Below are 15,114 nucleotides of genomic sequence, written 5' to 3'. Positions count from 1 at the left end.
TCGCCACATTAATGAATTGGCCATCAGTATACCAAATCGTAGATCCGACCCTTACAATGATATCATCATTTCTGCAAAATAAAACAAATCGTTTTTTAATCTTTAATTCGATAACTTTAGTATTGTGGGAGCTACTTACTCAATAAATTGTTTATTTATTAAAGCTTCATGTACAGAAAATAAATAAGTACCTACATTATGTAATATTTTCAAACCAACCAAAAATAGACTAGTGATATTGGTCAAAACGATTAATACCATATATAGCTGTTTGCAATCAGAGGGTAGATAGTACTTGAACATTAAAAAAACATGACTATTACTAATTGTAGATAATTAGTAAAGGAAAAGGAAAAAAGGAAGTTTAGGAAAGGAGGTAGAGGGAAAAACTAAGGTTTGATGGACAGTTAGGATTCTAATGATGGATAGTAATGTTTCAGACGTTTCTTAAAAGTTATTAGAGAAGGTGCTTTTTTTACAAGGAGAGGTTATTCATCCCTTAATCTGGCCACTTGGACAAATAAGGAATTACTGAAGAATGAAGTGTTATGGAGAGAATGGAAAGTGTTCTTTCTTGGGAAGAACAAAGTGGAAGACCATGATCTGAGAGGTGCCTATATAAAGTTTTCAGTATTATCCCTTTTTTAATTTTATTATTTCAAAAACATCAAACGTTTCAAGATATTGTTTTTCATAAAAAGTACAATCAGTGTGCGTCCTTACCTATATATCAGCACGTTAATTTATTTAGTTGTTTGCGACATGTTATTTCTTTCACGTTAATAAATATGCTACTACAATAATGAGAGAGTGTGACAACTAAACCTTAAGACTTTCTAGTAGTTTAGTTTGTTCAGTACTTTTGAGTTTGATCTAGTGTCCCGCTACCCACACTCAGTCGCCGCATGTCGGCAGTTGGCACGGACGTGGTGTCCCAATGACTCAATGACAATGCAAATTGGTACTTACTGCGGCTGTGTACTACGATTTCCATACAAATATGAACTGGGGTCTTCAGTTACCCCCTTTCGGATGTTCAGAAAGGAAAAGGTTAAACAAATCACTATTATTGGGATAATCGTAGTGACGCAGTATTATCTCGATCGTAAATTGAATGAAGGTAAGGTTATCAGCCCTACGCTTCTTGTACCAGTCCAGGGTGATATTAAATAAATTTGAGAGTGAAAATCACCCATATTAATTTAGATCCCCAGGGAATCCTGGACCTCCAGCATGGTAGCCGAAAACGCTGACCACTACGGAAGTGTAGACATCAAGATACCAAGATAATCTATTTATCTAATAAGAATTTCATCAGTAAATTACTATGGTTTGGTGTATGACACATGTGACTCACTTGCTAAAATAATTGGCCGTGACCACAACGTTCTCAGAAATAATGCTTCCAACGCCTATAAGACGTGAACCTGTGCTGGTACGACGATGAATTGATGCTGACCACGGAGACTCCTTGATGTGTATTGTACTTCCTCCGTGTATTCTTCCACTAAGGACGGAAGACTGAAGACCTGACACTTTGACGGAGAAAACACAACAAACCAAAAACAACGTTTAAAAAAATCTTATAATCAAATAATTTTAAAAAAAACAATATTTATCATTCATGGAAGAAATAATAATATTAATTTCAAAGTTATCTCAACTTGATATGAAATATTTATCGTTCCATTTTTATGAAAGAAAATGAAAGTATTCATATAAAAAAAAGATAGATTTTTCATGATGAAAGAAGATGGAAGTCTTCATGTAAAAATGAACGATAGATGCCTCATGTTGAAAGAAGGTATAAGTCTTCATATAAAAAGAGCGATAGATGTTTCAGAATGAAAGAAAATATAAGTCTTTGATATAAAAATGAACGATAGATATTTTAAGTTGGAAAAAGATAGAAGTCTTATTTGGAAAAAGAATGATAGATGCTTCATGATGAAAAAAGATAGAACTCTTCATATAAAAATGAACGATAGATGCTTCATGATGAAAGAAGATAGAAGTCTTCATATAAAAATGAACGATAGATGCTTCATGTTGAAAGAAGATGGAAGTCTTCTTATAAAAATCAACGTTGAAAGAAGTCTTCATAGTAAAAATGACGATAGATGCTTCATGATGAAAGAAAATGGAAGTTTTCATGTAAAAATGAACGACAGATGTTTCATATTAAGTTGAGACACTTATAAATTGACATATCATCCGTTGAGTGAATAATCCAGTGTCTGATATATAAAAACAATATAAATATATTTTTCATATTTATTTCCCTTACCAATTGAATTTTGAAGGCAAAACACCAATAATATAAACGAAAACATGATGTTCCAAATATACTTTTGAACTGACTTGTTTGCAATATCTGGCGATAAGGTTATCAATATACCGTACCGTTCGTGAAAATCAGGCAGCTTATCAATATATTTAGATTGAAAAAAGGCAATTCATGAACAATTAAAAAATACATCAAATTTTATTCAGATAAAAACATTGATTAATAACAGGCTTTTCAAAAATTCATCACCACTATTATCTATGTTCCCATTAAACAAAGTCTGCATTCAACTATGAAATTTATTTCACCCCTTGAATCTAGTATACTCAAGCTTTTTGGGTTTATGCCACAAAATATTTTTACCGGGCTCTGAATGAAACACCACTCCTTTAAATATTATTTGAAATATTGATCGAGGAACAGTTAAAAATAAAACATTTTCAGCATTTTTTTTTATGTTAACAAGTTTATTTCTTTAGCTCTGCAACGCTGGAAAAATTAGAGTTTATGACTGATTGTATCCATTCGACCTGGCTAGATACTGATACAAATGTTGAAGTTTGGTTCTCCTTGCAACCATAAGGAAAAACTGTTATTCCTATCAAGACCCCGTCGACCACAAGCGGAGCTCCTTCGTCTGCTCTACATGGACTGAGTTCACCAATCCCACCTGCGCAGAATGTATTTTTGGCATAATCAGTTGAATATATTTTGCACATTTCTTGGTCGCTCCAAATTTCAGTACTCAAATATCTCAGTTCAAGCGTCATTTCCTGAAAAATTTTAAATTTGATTAGTATTTCGGTATTTCGGAGAGAAGGATGTTAAACATATTCTTTGTAACAGACGTGGCTCAAAGAATCGTGGAATAAAAGTAGAACTAGGTAGGTCATGTAGCACGTATGTCTGAAGATTGAAAAAGTGGCAGAGAGTCGCATCCAACACACAACTGTGAAAGTCCAAGAGGAAGGCTATTTTAATCCATTTTTAGAATTTAATGATTTTTTTCAATCTCCTATATTCTAGAGCCAGGAGATCTGTCTTCACAATATCGAGAACTTGACCTTCGGAATATACATTGGACGGGAATCAGAACCATCGAGATGCTGTTTAGAGCTGACCAAGTCAAGGGTAATTACTCTCGAGCGATAGTCGAAATCGGAGGGACTTGACATAACATGCACAGAAAAAGATGCCAACAATACCATGTCATGAATGTATGTGTTGAATGTGCAAAAGCATTTTCTTTAAACAGCTTGCAACATTCCTTGTTTTACTTTGGAATTTTTGGTGTGTTTTGAGTTCCACGGATCATTTCAAAGCTTTGTCATACGATGAGTAACAGCTTTTGATCTAGATTCATTCCTCAATCATCAAAACTAGTTAGTTTCTATTATTTTGGTCGTTATGGCTCGTTTGCCATTCACACATCTTCAGATTTTCTCCTAACATTTTTCATATCTTAACTCGTTCAGGAGAACTACCAGGAAAATAAGGACCATAAGTCAATAATAATAAATGAAATATATCTCACAATGGAACCTATGAATCCCCAACCAGTAATTGAACACCGGGATCCATACGGCACTTCATGATCTTTGAGTGGCAATGCGATGGGATGTGCCGTGGATCCCAGACCGATACTATATTCCAACAGCAGAAGAGCAATACTGTTATCTGGCCATTGGGCATCGCTTCTTACAGCAAACTTCAGAACATCGAGAACTTGACCTCCAGTGTGCCAAGTTGTTGAACCCACCCGTACTCGAATATAAGTTTTTCTGCAAAATTTAATTAAAAACATATTTAACGAGTTAGATGTCTGTGAATTTATAATATGTAAAAGACCTATTCACATTTGTCTGCAGTTCATTCTTTAATACTTTTGAAGAATCTTTGGAGACAATGTAGATATCGTCACGGTACCTGGTACACTAGAAGTTCGATGAATGTGTCTCATTAAACGGATGACGTTACGTTAGGAGTGCACTTAAATTCCAAGAATAAAATCCAAGTTTTCACCAGTAAATGCCAAGATATACTCGCATAAATCATGTGTATTTTATACTGTAAAATATTTCAAATAAGACATTAATATTTTTAATATAAGTATCACATTTTACTCATGCTTGAACGTCCATTTCACTCCATATTTTAAAGTTCTATGTGATAATTTGATAAATCACCAAGTGAAATTCTGGTGACGTAAACATGCAATCCTTTTCATACTTACACGTGACATTCATTTGAAATCTTTACCACATACTTTACTAGGGGATAAACCTTTATTTTGTGCTTCTTTTTTTGAAAAGTATACTTAACAAAGGTTTTGGACATATTCTAAATATTGTTAGTAAAATTATAACTTGAGAAGAGTCACTGCTTCGACTAGGGCCACAATCCTCAGTAATGAAGGCTAATGTGGAGAAGAAGAATCATCCGTTAGTTGGTTTCCTTACGAGCTATAACAAGACGCTGCTGCGATTACTACGTCTGGAGTAATGATGCTCCCACTGCATAGAAGCTCTGAATATCCATCGTAATAAGCGTAGATCGATGTTGACCACGGAGATCCTCGGATATCCGTAATGGTTCCTCCGTATATTCTGCTCGCAGAACCTGCAGGCTGAAGACTTGCTGATGAAGAGGAAAAAATATTAATGTAATGAGAAATCTGGAATTCGGTCTAAGTAGGTAAGTCCAGTTACTTAGATCAGGTTAGATTTTTTCTGACTCTATCTTCAATGCCGATGCACGATTGATAATCTGAACACCAAAATGTTCACATATCGATCACTCCTTGGAAAAAACTTGATTTTTCAGGAGATCGTTTTTAAAGTTTAAAAATATAATAAAATGTATTAAAAATAAATATCAAGCCACTAATTGAACTTTTTAATTACATTAATATGAGGTAACCGGTCCTGTGCTTCGGATTAATGGATCCAGTATATGGAATATATTTGATTGAATGATGAAGTAAAGGACATTATCGTTGGGTTGATATAACCAAAAGAGAAACTTTTTTATATTGAAATAGATAAATTCCAATATAAAGGTGATTCATATAGACCAAATAACATTATAATAAAATACGTAATAGATTTATTCTCACCAAAAGAAGACTGAAAACAAAACGTGAACAGGATAATGAATAAAAACATGATGCTCAAATTTATTCAGACCTTTTTTTAATTAAACGTTTATCTATTTATACATTGCATACACGTTGAGTTTTATTAAATAAAAAGCTTATCTTAGAATTATTTATCGGAGTAATTAAGGAATCTTTATCTTCTTAAAAACTAGATAATTTTCTAATTTTTTAAAACGTCTTCTAATAGAATTCTTTTTGTTGTATTATTATTTTTATTATTAGTTGTAAAAATGATTATTTTAAAAAATCTTCTGAAGAGTGACGAAGATTTTTTAAAAAATATTTTAGTGAAAAAAATCACTAATAAAACGGAATTATAATGAAGAACATATGTAGAGGTAGGTCCTCACCAAAAAGTATCATTACCATTAAGGCACAAAGAATCGTTTAAATGCAAATCTGTTCTGTTTACTATATTCTATCAAAATCTTAATTAAAGTTGCGACAAAAAATGATCAATCCTGTGTTAAACCAATATAAAATCATATTATTTTTTGACATATCAAAGATGAAGAATTATATTGAAATCTGGGCATTTACTGGGCTGACGACCGTCATAGGCTAGTTATATTCTTCTTCATCTTGGATGAGATGTAAAAAAATAATATGAAAAATACTCCTATAATTGGAGATAATCCAGATTTGTGAACAAGTATTTGGACACACTCAAAATGTCGTCAATATGAAATCATTATATCACATCAAAACGTAACTATTTTACAAGCTAGAATACCTGATTACTTAAAATCATTTACAATGGAAATGTAACATTTTAGCGAGGACCTCCACTTATAAAATAATAGAATAAAACTCGCTTTTTTGGGTGAAAATTATTTCTGTATTCCAGATGATATTAGTGCCGATCAACCCTAGAGAAATTCGACTGTATGACAGACAATATCCATTCCACTTGGTTCGACACTGAAACAAATGTAGAAGTCCTGTTCTGGTTGCAGCCAAAAGGATATATCGTTATTCCTACGAGGATCTCATTGACCACGAGGGGAGTCCCTCCGTCCAGCCTGCAAGGACTGTTTTCGCCGATGCCCCCAGCGCAGAACGTCGTAGCCGCATGATCTGTCGAATATGCTTTGCACCTTTCTTGGTCTGTCCATATTTGGGTCTTCAGCATGAGTACTGATTCTGGTATTCCCTGCAAATTGTACGATTATAGATTAGGAGCAATATAAATAATAACTAAACTGGCAGTGCACAATGAAGTCCCTAAAGTATGGAAATACAGCATCGAGTTGCAATACAATAAACTGTAAAAAGTTAAAAAAATAAAGTGGAAATGTGATCTAGAAGTGATGACAGATGCTCAAATGGCGAAATTGACAAATCTGAGATAAGTTATTTTGATCCAATTAAACTAATTGTATGCAATGACGGTTATATTCCAAAAATAATAGACACGATATTGGTGCGCAAAAATAAAAATTATTTAACAAAAACATTTCTCTACTCAGCCGATACGTATAATGAAAGTGTAAAAACCTACTGGAAAAGAATCATTTACACAATTAAAACATCACATAAAATGACCGAAAAAATTCCCCATTAATATAAAACAAGCATTTTACACAAAACATAATTTAAATAAAAAAATTAAAACACAAATAATCGCAGAAATAAATTAGACAATAGTGGCATATATAAATTTAACTGCGACTGTGGAATTTTATACATTGGTATGACTTCCAGAAAATTCAAAACAAGAATCAGGGAACATGAATTATGTTTGAGAAATAATAATTTTTCTGAATTCGCTAACCATTTAATAGATAATGATCACAAATTTAACCACAATTACGTAGAAATCCTAAAAATAATTATTACGAAAAGCCATAAAACTACAACATTTTGAAACAATACAAATTCATAAAAACATAAATAACAAATAACCCATAATTAATAATATGACAATGACTAAAGCATCCCCCCTATTATCTATGTTCCCACTGATGAGAAATAAAAGAAAAATAATAATCAAATTAATAAATATTAAAAAGAGAAACAGCTTCTACCCCTCTTCAACCTTCAACGTCCCAAGGACCCAACTCTAAAATTTAGAATAAGCTTTACATACGATGTTTGAAAATGATGCGGAATGCATCGAAAAAGGTGTCACAGTAGATTTTAAGAAATAGTAATATTTACTAAGTAATTTGTTTTAAATTAAAAATAATAAACGTGTTGGTTTGGACATGTGGAATGAATGAGTAAATGAAAACTGTTAAACAAATCTATACGGTGATTGTTGTTGGAAATATGAGCAAAGAAAAACTGAGGAAAACCTGTTATGGTCAAGCATGTCAAATACTTGAAAGGAGTTGGAATAATTGGCGGGTGTGTATGAGGAAATATATGAATGTTGAAGATATGAAGAATGATATCAAGGACAGCATGGTGTAGCGTTCTATGTCTGTACCTACCTGATAACAAAAATAAAAAAGGTTAAAAAAATAGTGCAACTAAATATTATTATTGCATTAATTTTTTCATCATGTTTATAGTTCTTAGTTAATATATTTGGAAGTATGGCTGATTGTGGCGCCATTAGTGAAAAAAATTACGAGATAAACCATATATATATATATATATATATATATATATATATATATATATATATATATATATATATATATATATGTTAAATCTCAAGTCGTGACAACCTATAATATTGATATGTCATCCATAGGGTGACTTATCCAGTATCTGATAGTAAATGGTCGGGTTGTGGTCCCGTGGTTAGTGTAGCGGACTCTTGAGTCAGAGTTTCTCGATTCGCGCCCACTTTAGTACAATTTGATACCTATTTCTAATAATGAGCCGTTTAGGCTCACAGAAAAAGTAATAATTTTTTTAAATATACTGAATACACAAATACTTCTTTCCTTAAAGAAAAAAATTGTCTTAAAAATACATCATCTTACATTTGGTTTGTCAAAACCCCAACCAGTTATCTCGCAGCTCGCTCCATAAGGCACCGGAGTGTTTCTGATCGGTAATATGACTGGGTATGCCGTGGGTCCGGTGACCATATTCCGTTCCAACTGGAGAAGGATTATACTGCTGTCCGGCCAGGGAGCATCGATCCTGGTAGCATTCTTAGTGACATTGAAAAGCTGGCCATCTTTCCAATCGTAGATTGATCCAACCCTTACTTTCAAATCTGTATAACTCCTGAAATTAAAAAGAATAAGAGTAATCTATAATTTATCTAAACACATCTACAGGAAGACCAAAAAATTCATGGTTGCTGCAAAAAGAAAAAAATATTCGAAGGCTTGTGGTCCCATTGGTGTCGGGTTGTGATCCCGTGGTTGGTGTCGCGGACTCTTGAGATTCTCGATTCGAACCCACTCTACCACATTGATACCTATTTCTAATACGAAGCTACTTAGGCTCACAGAAATAGTATAAATTTGAAGTATTTTTGTAATTAATAAAAATAAAAATATTTCTCTTTTTATCAAATGAAAAGAGGCATGGCCTAGGTAACGTTGCTCATGGCAGAAGAATTAACAACCTGAGGATGAGGAGAGCTCGCCCCAACAGGCTACACAGTCGATAAGTTGGGATGGAGCCAGGTATAATATACGAGTATGTATAAGTATATGGAATATCCACAACATTTTGAGTGTCTAAATACTTGCTCACAAATCTAAGTTATCTCCACTTAGATGTCATTTTTACATTTTTGACTTCTCAATATAGATTTTGCAAGGATTTTGCAAGGACAGAGTGGTGTGGCGCTCTATTCTCTCTGCCTACCCCTGCGGGGAAGCGGCGTGATGGTTAGTTAGTTAGTTAGTTAGTTAGTCTATATATATAAAGAAGCTCTGTAAATGTCCAGACTACCATATTCTTGTTCTATGTTGAGATGTCAAAAATATGTATATTCAAGGCCACAAAAATCCTATTTGTTTTGGCGCTTTCTTATTTTACGAAAATGGCACTAAGTAAAGTATGCATATTTATTATTATTATTAATTAACATGGTAATTAAATTCCTGGGTCACTCCCGTATAACATCAAGGAGAGAAATGATCACGACCCTCAGTAATTAGAAAAAAGACGCAGAAGAAGAAGGCTTTTGCAGGTAGGAGACTAAGGAAAGGGAAGGTAGATATGCAAAATTCAACACAAACATCCTGACTAATAGAAAATGAATATTTCTTGAATTCATTCTGCAATTAGCGGGAATCGAGCCCGCGACGCCTGTTTTGTAGTCGGGTGTCAACCCAACTACCCGAAGGCCTATATTTCATATATTTTCTTTTACATTCATTATGGATAATAGAGAATAACTTACGATATAAGGCAAAAAAGAGACGAGATTACAACATTCTGGGTTATAATAGTTCCTCCGCATAAAAATGTACTACCGCCTTCGAAAAACGCTGTGATAGAGGCCGTCCATGGTGATTCCCTTATGTCTATGGGTATTCCATTATATATTCTCTCTTTAGGGTTGGAGGGTAGGGCACTTCCTATTACACATGAAACAAAAACAAAAATAATAATTAAACGTAACGTTTTTTTGCGGTATCATCAACTTTATTTTAGATACGGATTTACTAAATGATTATAATGTTAAGTGATCACTTTACACACATCTAACATTAATTATTTTTCATTGATTGATTCAGCAGTCATTTTGTGGTAAAATCTATCCATTTTTAATTCAAGTTTTACTTAGAAAATACCACTATGCATCGAAATACGTGTCACAGTAGATTTTAAGAAATAGTGGTATTTGCTAAGTAAAACTTATATTCAAAATGAATTATTTTACCCATAACCATAATACGTTAGCAATAAAAAAAATTAAAGTGCATCATAACAATAATTATTTTTTTCGAGAGAATAAACATTTACTCAAAAAAAATTTTTTTCTAATGGTCATCTCAATAGAGATTAAAAAGTGATTGAGATGAAAATATGTAAATATGTGTTTTATTTACATTTCGACCTGTGATTCGTTGATGTAAGTATGTACTAAGTTTTCTAACTCCTGTATTGAAAATTAAGAGTGCGATCTTGCCAATTTTTGTTACTGGTTAATTCCTAAAATTACTGATGTTAAAATAATGAAGAATAACACTTACCAAAGGAAGATTGGATGAGAAACACGACCAATATTGTATACGCGAACATGTTTGCTCAAATATTATGAAACATATTTTAATTATTATCAGATATAAAAATAAAATATACTGTAATGCTGTTTCTGAGAGATAGCGTTATCTTGAAATATTTATTTAATTTTTTTCGAAAAAATCAAACGAACAGAATGGAAATTATTTTATCAACATTTGAAGATAAAAAAACGACTCGAATACTTATCTACAAAAGAAGAAAAAATAATAATGATAATTTAAATTTAAATTTAAAACATTTTTGGTGTGTCCAAATCCTTGTTCACAAATCTCGGTTTCTCCAACAAGGAGTTTTTATAACATTATGGTATGAGTAGAACAGTGAATTTTACACGTGTATAAAGTAATCACTCAAACCAGCCTATACATTATTTTATACAGCACCAACTTGCCGATGGTTATACCTGCAGGAAGAGCTACCACTATGCTAAACAATATCATGACGAAAATTGATCTGTTCCTGAATACTGTATCATAATATATGGCGTATAAAGACGATGTGAAATACGTCGAAACACGTGTCAAAATATATTTTAGGAAACAGTGGTATTAAGCAAGTAAAACTGAAATTAAAAATAGATAGATATTACCATAAGGTGACCGCAGAATCAATTAATCAAACATAAAGTATTTTGCACTTTTATACTGTGTACAATTATGTTTTCCCGGACTAGTACCTGAAGCGCAGGAATTCTCATTCGCCTTGTCTTCATATGTTTAAAAATCAGCAAGCATTGATCCATGTACTTGAAAAAGGGTCTAAATTAGAAGAAGATGTGAAATATTTCAGTAATTTATTGGTAATTTTTTTTTCTCTCTTCAGTAAAGAAAAAAAAATTAAGATTTTTTTTTAAATATAAAAAACACTGATATACCTACCCATAAATATTTTTGCTCGTTAGTTTTAATTTTCACCTGTAGATGAAAACACCTGTAAGTTTTCGAAACTAGTCGTGTTTAAAAATAAAACTCATTAAGTGCTTTTTTACAAGTGTTATTTTTTTTTAAATAACGTCATATATCAAAAATCGACAATTTTCAGTTGTGTGTGTTTTCGGAATGCCCAGAAAATGTACTATATCCCAACAAAAGAGGCATTTTATTAACTGAATATTTACCCGCTACAATGCAGAAAGTGTTGTTTTTGCATTTTGAAGAAAAGGTACTGTTTAATTATTTTTTTAAATACTTATACTAAATATTTTTTAAATGGTGAATAAACATTCAGGTTTTACCTAAAAAGATCTGTTGCACAGTAAAAAGTTCAATAAGTGGCTTGATTTTATTTTTAATACGTTTTATTATATTTTCAAACTTAAAAAACGATCTCCAGAAAAATCTTTTTTTTTAAATATGACGTTGTTAGAAGGAGTGAGCGATATGCTCTTCGATTACGTAGACTTTTTACACGGCCAGATTTTAAGTTCTGATTGATCTGATGGTACCCTGTTTTTCTTGGCCGTCCTCGCTCTGTTCTCGCATATTTATTTGCAAAATATAATCTCGTTATCGAAGAAGTGAGGAAAGAACCCTTTGACAAAATTAAGAGGCGAATGCATTTAGAAATAGGGGCAAATAGAAGACCGAGGTAAACATGACATGATCAAGTATTTTAAATATCTGGGCGAGGCTAGGTCAAAAGTCAGTCAGTGAGGACATGCATGAATGTGAAAGAGGCGAATATTATTTGAATCGGTTATCCGTTCTATTCACAGTGCCCACACGTGCGGGAAGCGAAGTGATGGTTAGTTAGTTAAGATTTTATAGTGCTGAACAAATTCGTATCTAGTAGTTGAGAATTTATTTATTTTTCTTATATAGAAACCGCTTGAGTAGATGGTATGGTAGATACCATACCATATAATATTTTGGTTGGACATTCGTTACACGTGATTAATTTTTATTTCGTTTTGCGTACCTGACTATTTATGTTTTCATATCAAATTAGATTCCCACAACATCATCCAGCACTAGATAATGGACATAGGTTTTTGTATTAAATGTTAATTCAAACGCTCAAACGCTGATTTCAGTGTACTAAATTGTATTGTATTGTTAAAAAATACGTAAAAAATCAATTTTGTGACGAAACATTTTCAAACGATTGTCTCTAAATGAAAATATAAAAAAACATAGGTTTTTATGCCACATAATTTCATTCAAATTCAAAATTCAAACCCTTATCCACGCCCCAATGGTACATAGGACACTGCATTATATAAACGCAGTGTTAAATTGATCGTTAACACACGAAGGAAAGGTGACAGCCCTCCGCTTCAGGTATAAGTCCAGGGTAATATTGCTACTACTACTATTACTACCATCACGCCGTTTCCCCGCAGGGGTAAGCAGAGAGGATGGAACACACTCTTCTGTCCTGACATACACTCCTCGCCTCCTTCACATCCATACATCTAGTCATACATGCCCTCCGATTACGCAGACTTTTGACACCGCCAGATTTTAGGTTCTGATTGATCTGATCGTGCCAAGTCCAAAGGTGATATATTGAATCAACATTAAAGTGAAAAAATCACTTATATATATTTGTGGGAATTGAACCCGGGACCTCCAGAACGGTAACCGAGCGTGCTGACTACAGATGCAGACTTCATTCACCTAATAAAAAAATACAAAGTTGTCATATATAAATATCACTTGCAAACGAGGTGCCAAATGATAGTTCAGTGAATCTCTTAGGAATGCAAAAAGTGGCAGGTTTTTATGTCGACCGGCAAAATAGTTTATGATGCGGTGCTGTTTATTCAAATAAGTGTTGGTTGAACTCACAAACACGCAACAGAATCAACTTAATTGAAGACGTTCTTCAGTCACAAAGCAAAAACATTTCACACAGAACGATGCCACTCCCACCGGGTTAATTTAACTGTTGAATCTAACAAGGGTTCAGGGTTGCCACTCTCCAAGAACAGGTTGATACATATTCAATTAGAAAAAAATCAAATAGTAAAAAGAGTGTCAGAAATGAAGACTCTAAGGAGTATATCGTAGGCGTACAGGAGAAAGTGACCATATAACAAAACGTATAATGTTCAGGAGGGCCACTTAAGTCACTTTTGCTTGGCAAGAAAATAAACATCAACGGAGTTAGTCATTTTTAAACAGTCAATACTTATGTCTTATACTTCCAAGATTAAAATCCTTTGGAATTTTTACAGGGCAATATTAAGCTAGTAAGATATCAAATAGTCAATGATCACGTTTTTATAAAAAAATGCACTTTGTCACTTTCTCCTGTATGACTACGATATCTATATGTCAAGAGTCTACGAGATGGAATAAGAAACACTAGGATAAGAGAAATATGCAAGATCGAAGATCGTTAGGTGCGGAAGGCAACACAATGGTATGCGTATGTGAGGAGAATGGAACCATCCAGACTTCCCAAAATTGTACTACACGGCCAACGAGCGGTGACGGGTAGTATTGTTTGCATGGTTTTGTAGTCATTGTCCTGACGAAGAGACGGGTACGTCTCGAAACTGGTAGACATTAAAATATCGGTGAGTGGTTATATACTAATATTACTATCATTTTTGTAAAAAAATATAAAAGTAAAATTGACTAACCACAAAGTAAATGCTTTAAATATATTCCACGAAGACTTTATGTAAGACATTAATTATTTTTTTTTTTACTTAAATTATTTATTTAAAAAAAAAACAGACCTAAGTACCTTCTTCTTTTAAACGTATAACTCATATAGTACATATTTGCTAACCTTTTTTAATTTTCGTGTTTTTGAATTTTTGTTTTTTGTAAAAATCATATAAGTATTTGTAGTTTATATTAGCACTTTTAATTTAATTTAATTTCTGATAACATCTTTTATATTCTTGCTAGTGCCCTTTCATAACCTAAATACTTTTTTTGTATTAAAATTTAATCTTTTTTTGAACTTGTAATTATGCTTTATTGTGAAATGTAAAAGAATTTAAAATGAAGAAAAAATATATGTATATATTTAATGGAGAATATTTATACACAGTATTTATAATGGATCATTCTCACGATGTGCTATTATTGACTAATAAATTAATACGAAAAATCACAAGACTTTCGGTACCATTCATATTGAAATCTGTAGAGAAGTAAGGGAGATATGCAAGAAGGTGAAGCTCTTACCACCAAGACAGGTCGTGAGTTACATGACTCATGTAGGTCTTGGCAGTGAGCTGTAGTACAGAGGGAGGTCACAATAGACCTATTATGGTCGCAGTGACATAAGGGATGAATATCCCTTGACCTGAAAAAAGGGAGATATGAATTTATAATTTAGATATTTAATAAAACGAACACCGCTATTCCTCATCAAATTTTATGTCATTGGGTGTGTTTTGTGGCGTATCCCAAAATGTTTGCTTTATAGAGCTAAAATATTAGTAGTGTAGACGAAGGCGTGATTATTGGTTCTGTAATTTTAATAAATTACAGCTTACTTCAGATGAAGAAAAAAAAGATTCTCCGTAGTTTGGGGAATTTCC

General features: G+C 32.8%; 1 protein-coding gene across 1 annotated transcript; it reads right to left on the bottom strand.

The window, feature by feature from the left end:
• Positions 1 to 6,007: 6,007 nt before the first annotated feature.
• LOC148308352 (trypsin 5G1-like) lies at positions 6,008 to 10,607 on the bottom strand. Its single transcript, XM_088261941.1, has 4 exons — positions 10,559 to 10,607; positions 9,763 to 9,940; positions 8,381 to 8,630; positions 6,008 to 6,597 (listed from the first exon to the last, which is right to left on the bottom strand). Exons 1-4 carry the CDS (start codon positions 10,605 to 10,607, stop codon positions 6,298 to 6,300), a joined length of 777 nt encoding a protein of 258 aa, XP_088118067.1. The 3' UTR covers positions 6,008 to 6,297.
• Between the last annotated feature and the right edge of the window lie 4,507 nt (positions 10,608 to 15,114).

The sequence above is a fragment of the Brachycentrus maculatus genome, unplaced genomic scaffold (assembly GCF_059751285.1).
Source record: "Brachycentrus maculatus isolate JH-2025_06_01 unplaced genomic scaffold, ASM5975128v1 h1tg000169l, whole genome shotgun sequence".
Classification (NCBI taxonomy): Eukaryota; Metazoa; Arthropoda; class Insecta; order Trichoptera; family Brachycentridae; genus Brachycentrus; species Brachycentrus maculatus.
This window is presented reverse-complemented; position numbering and strand designations above follow the sequence as displayed.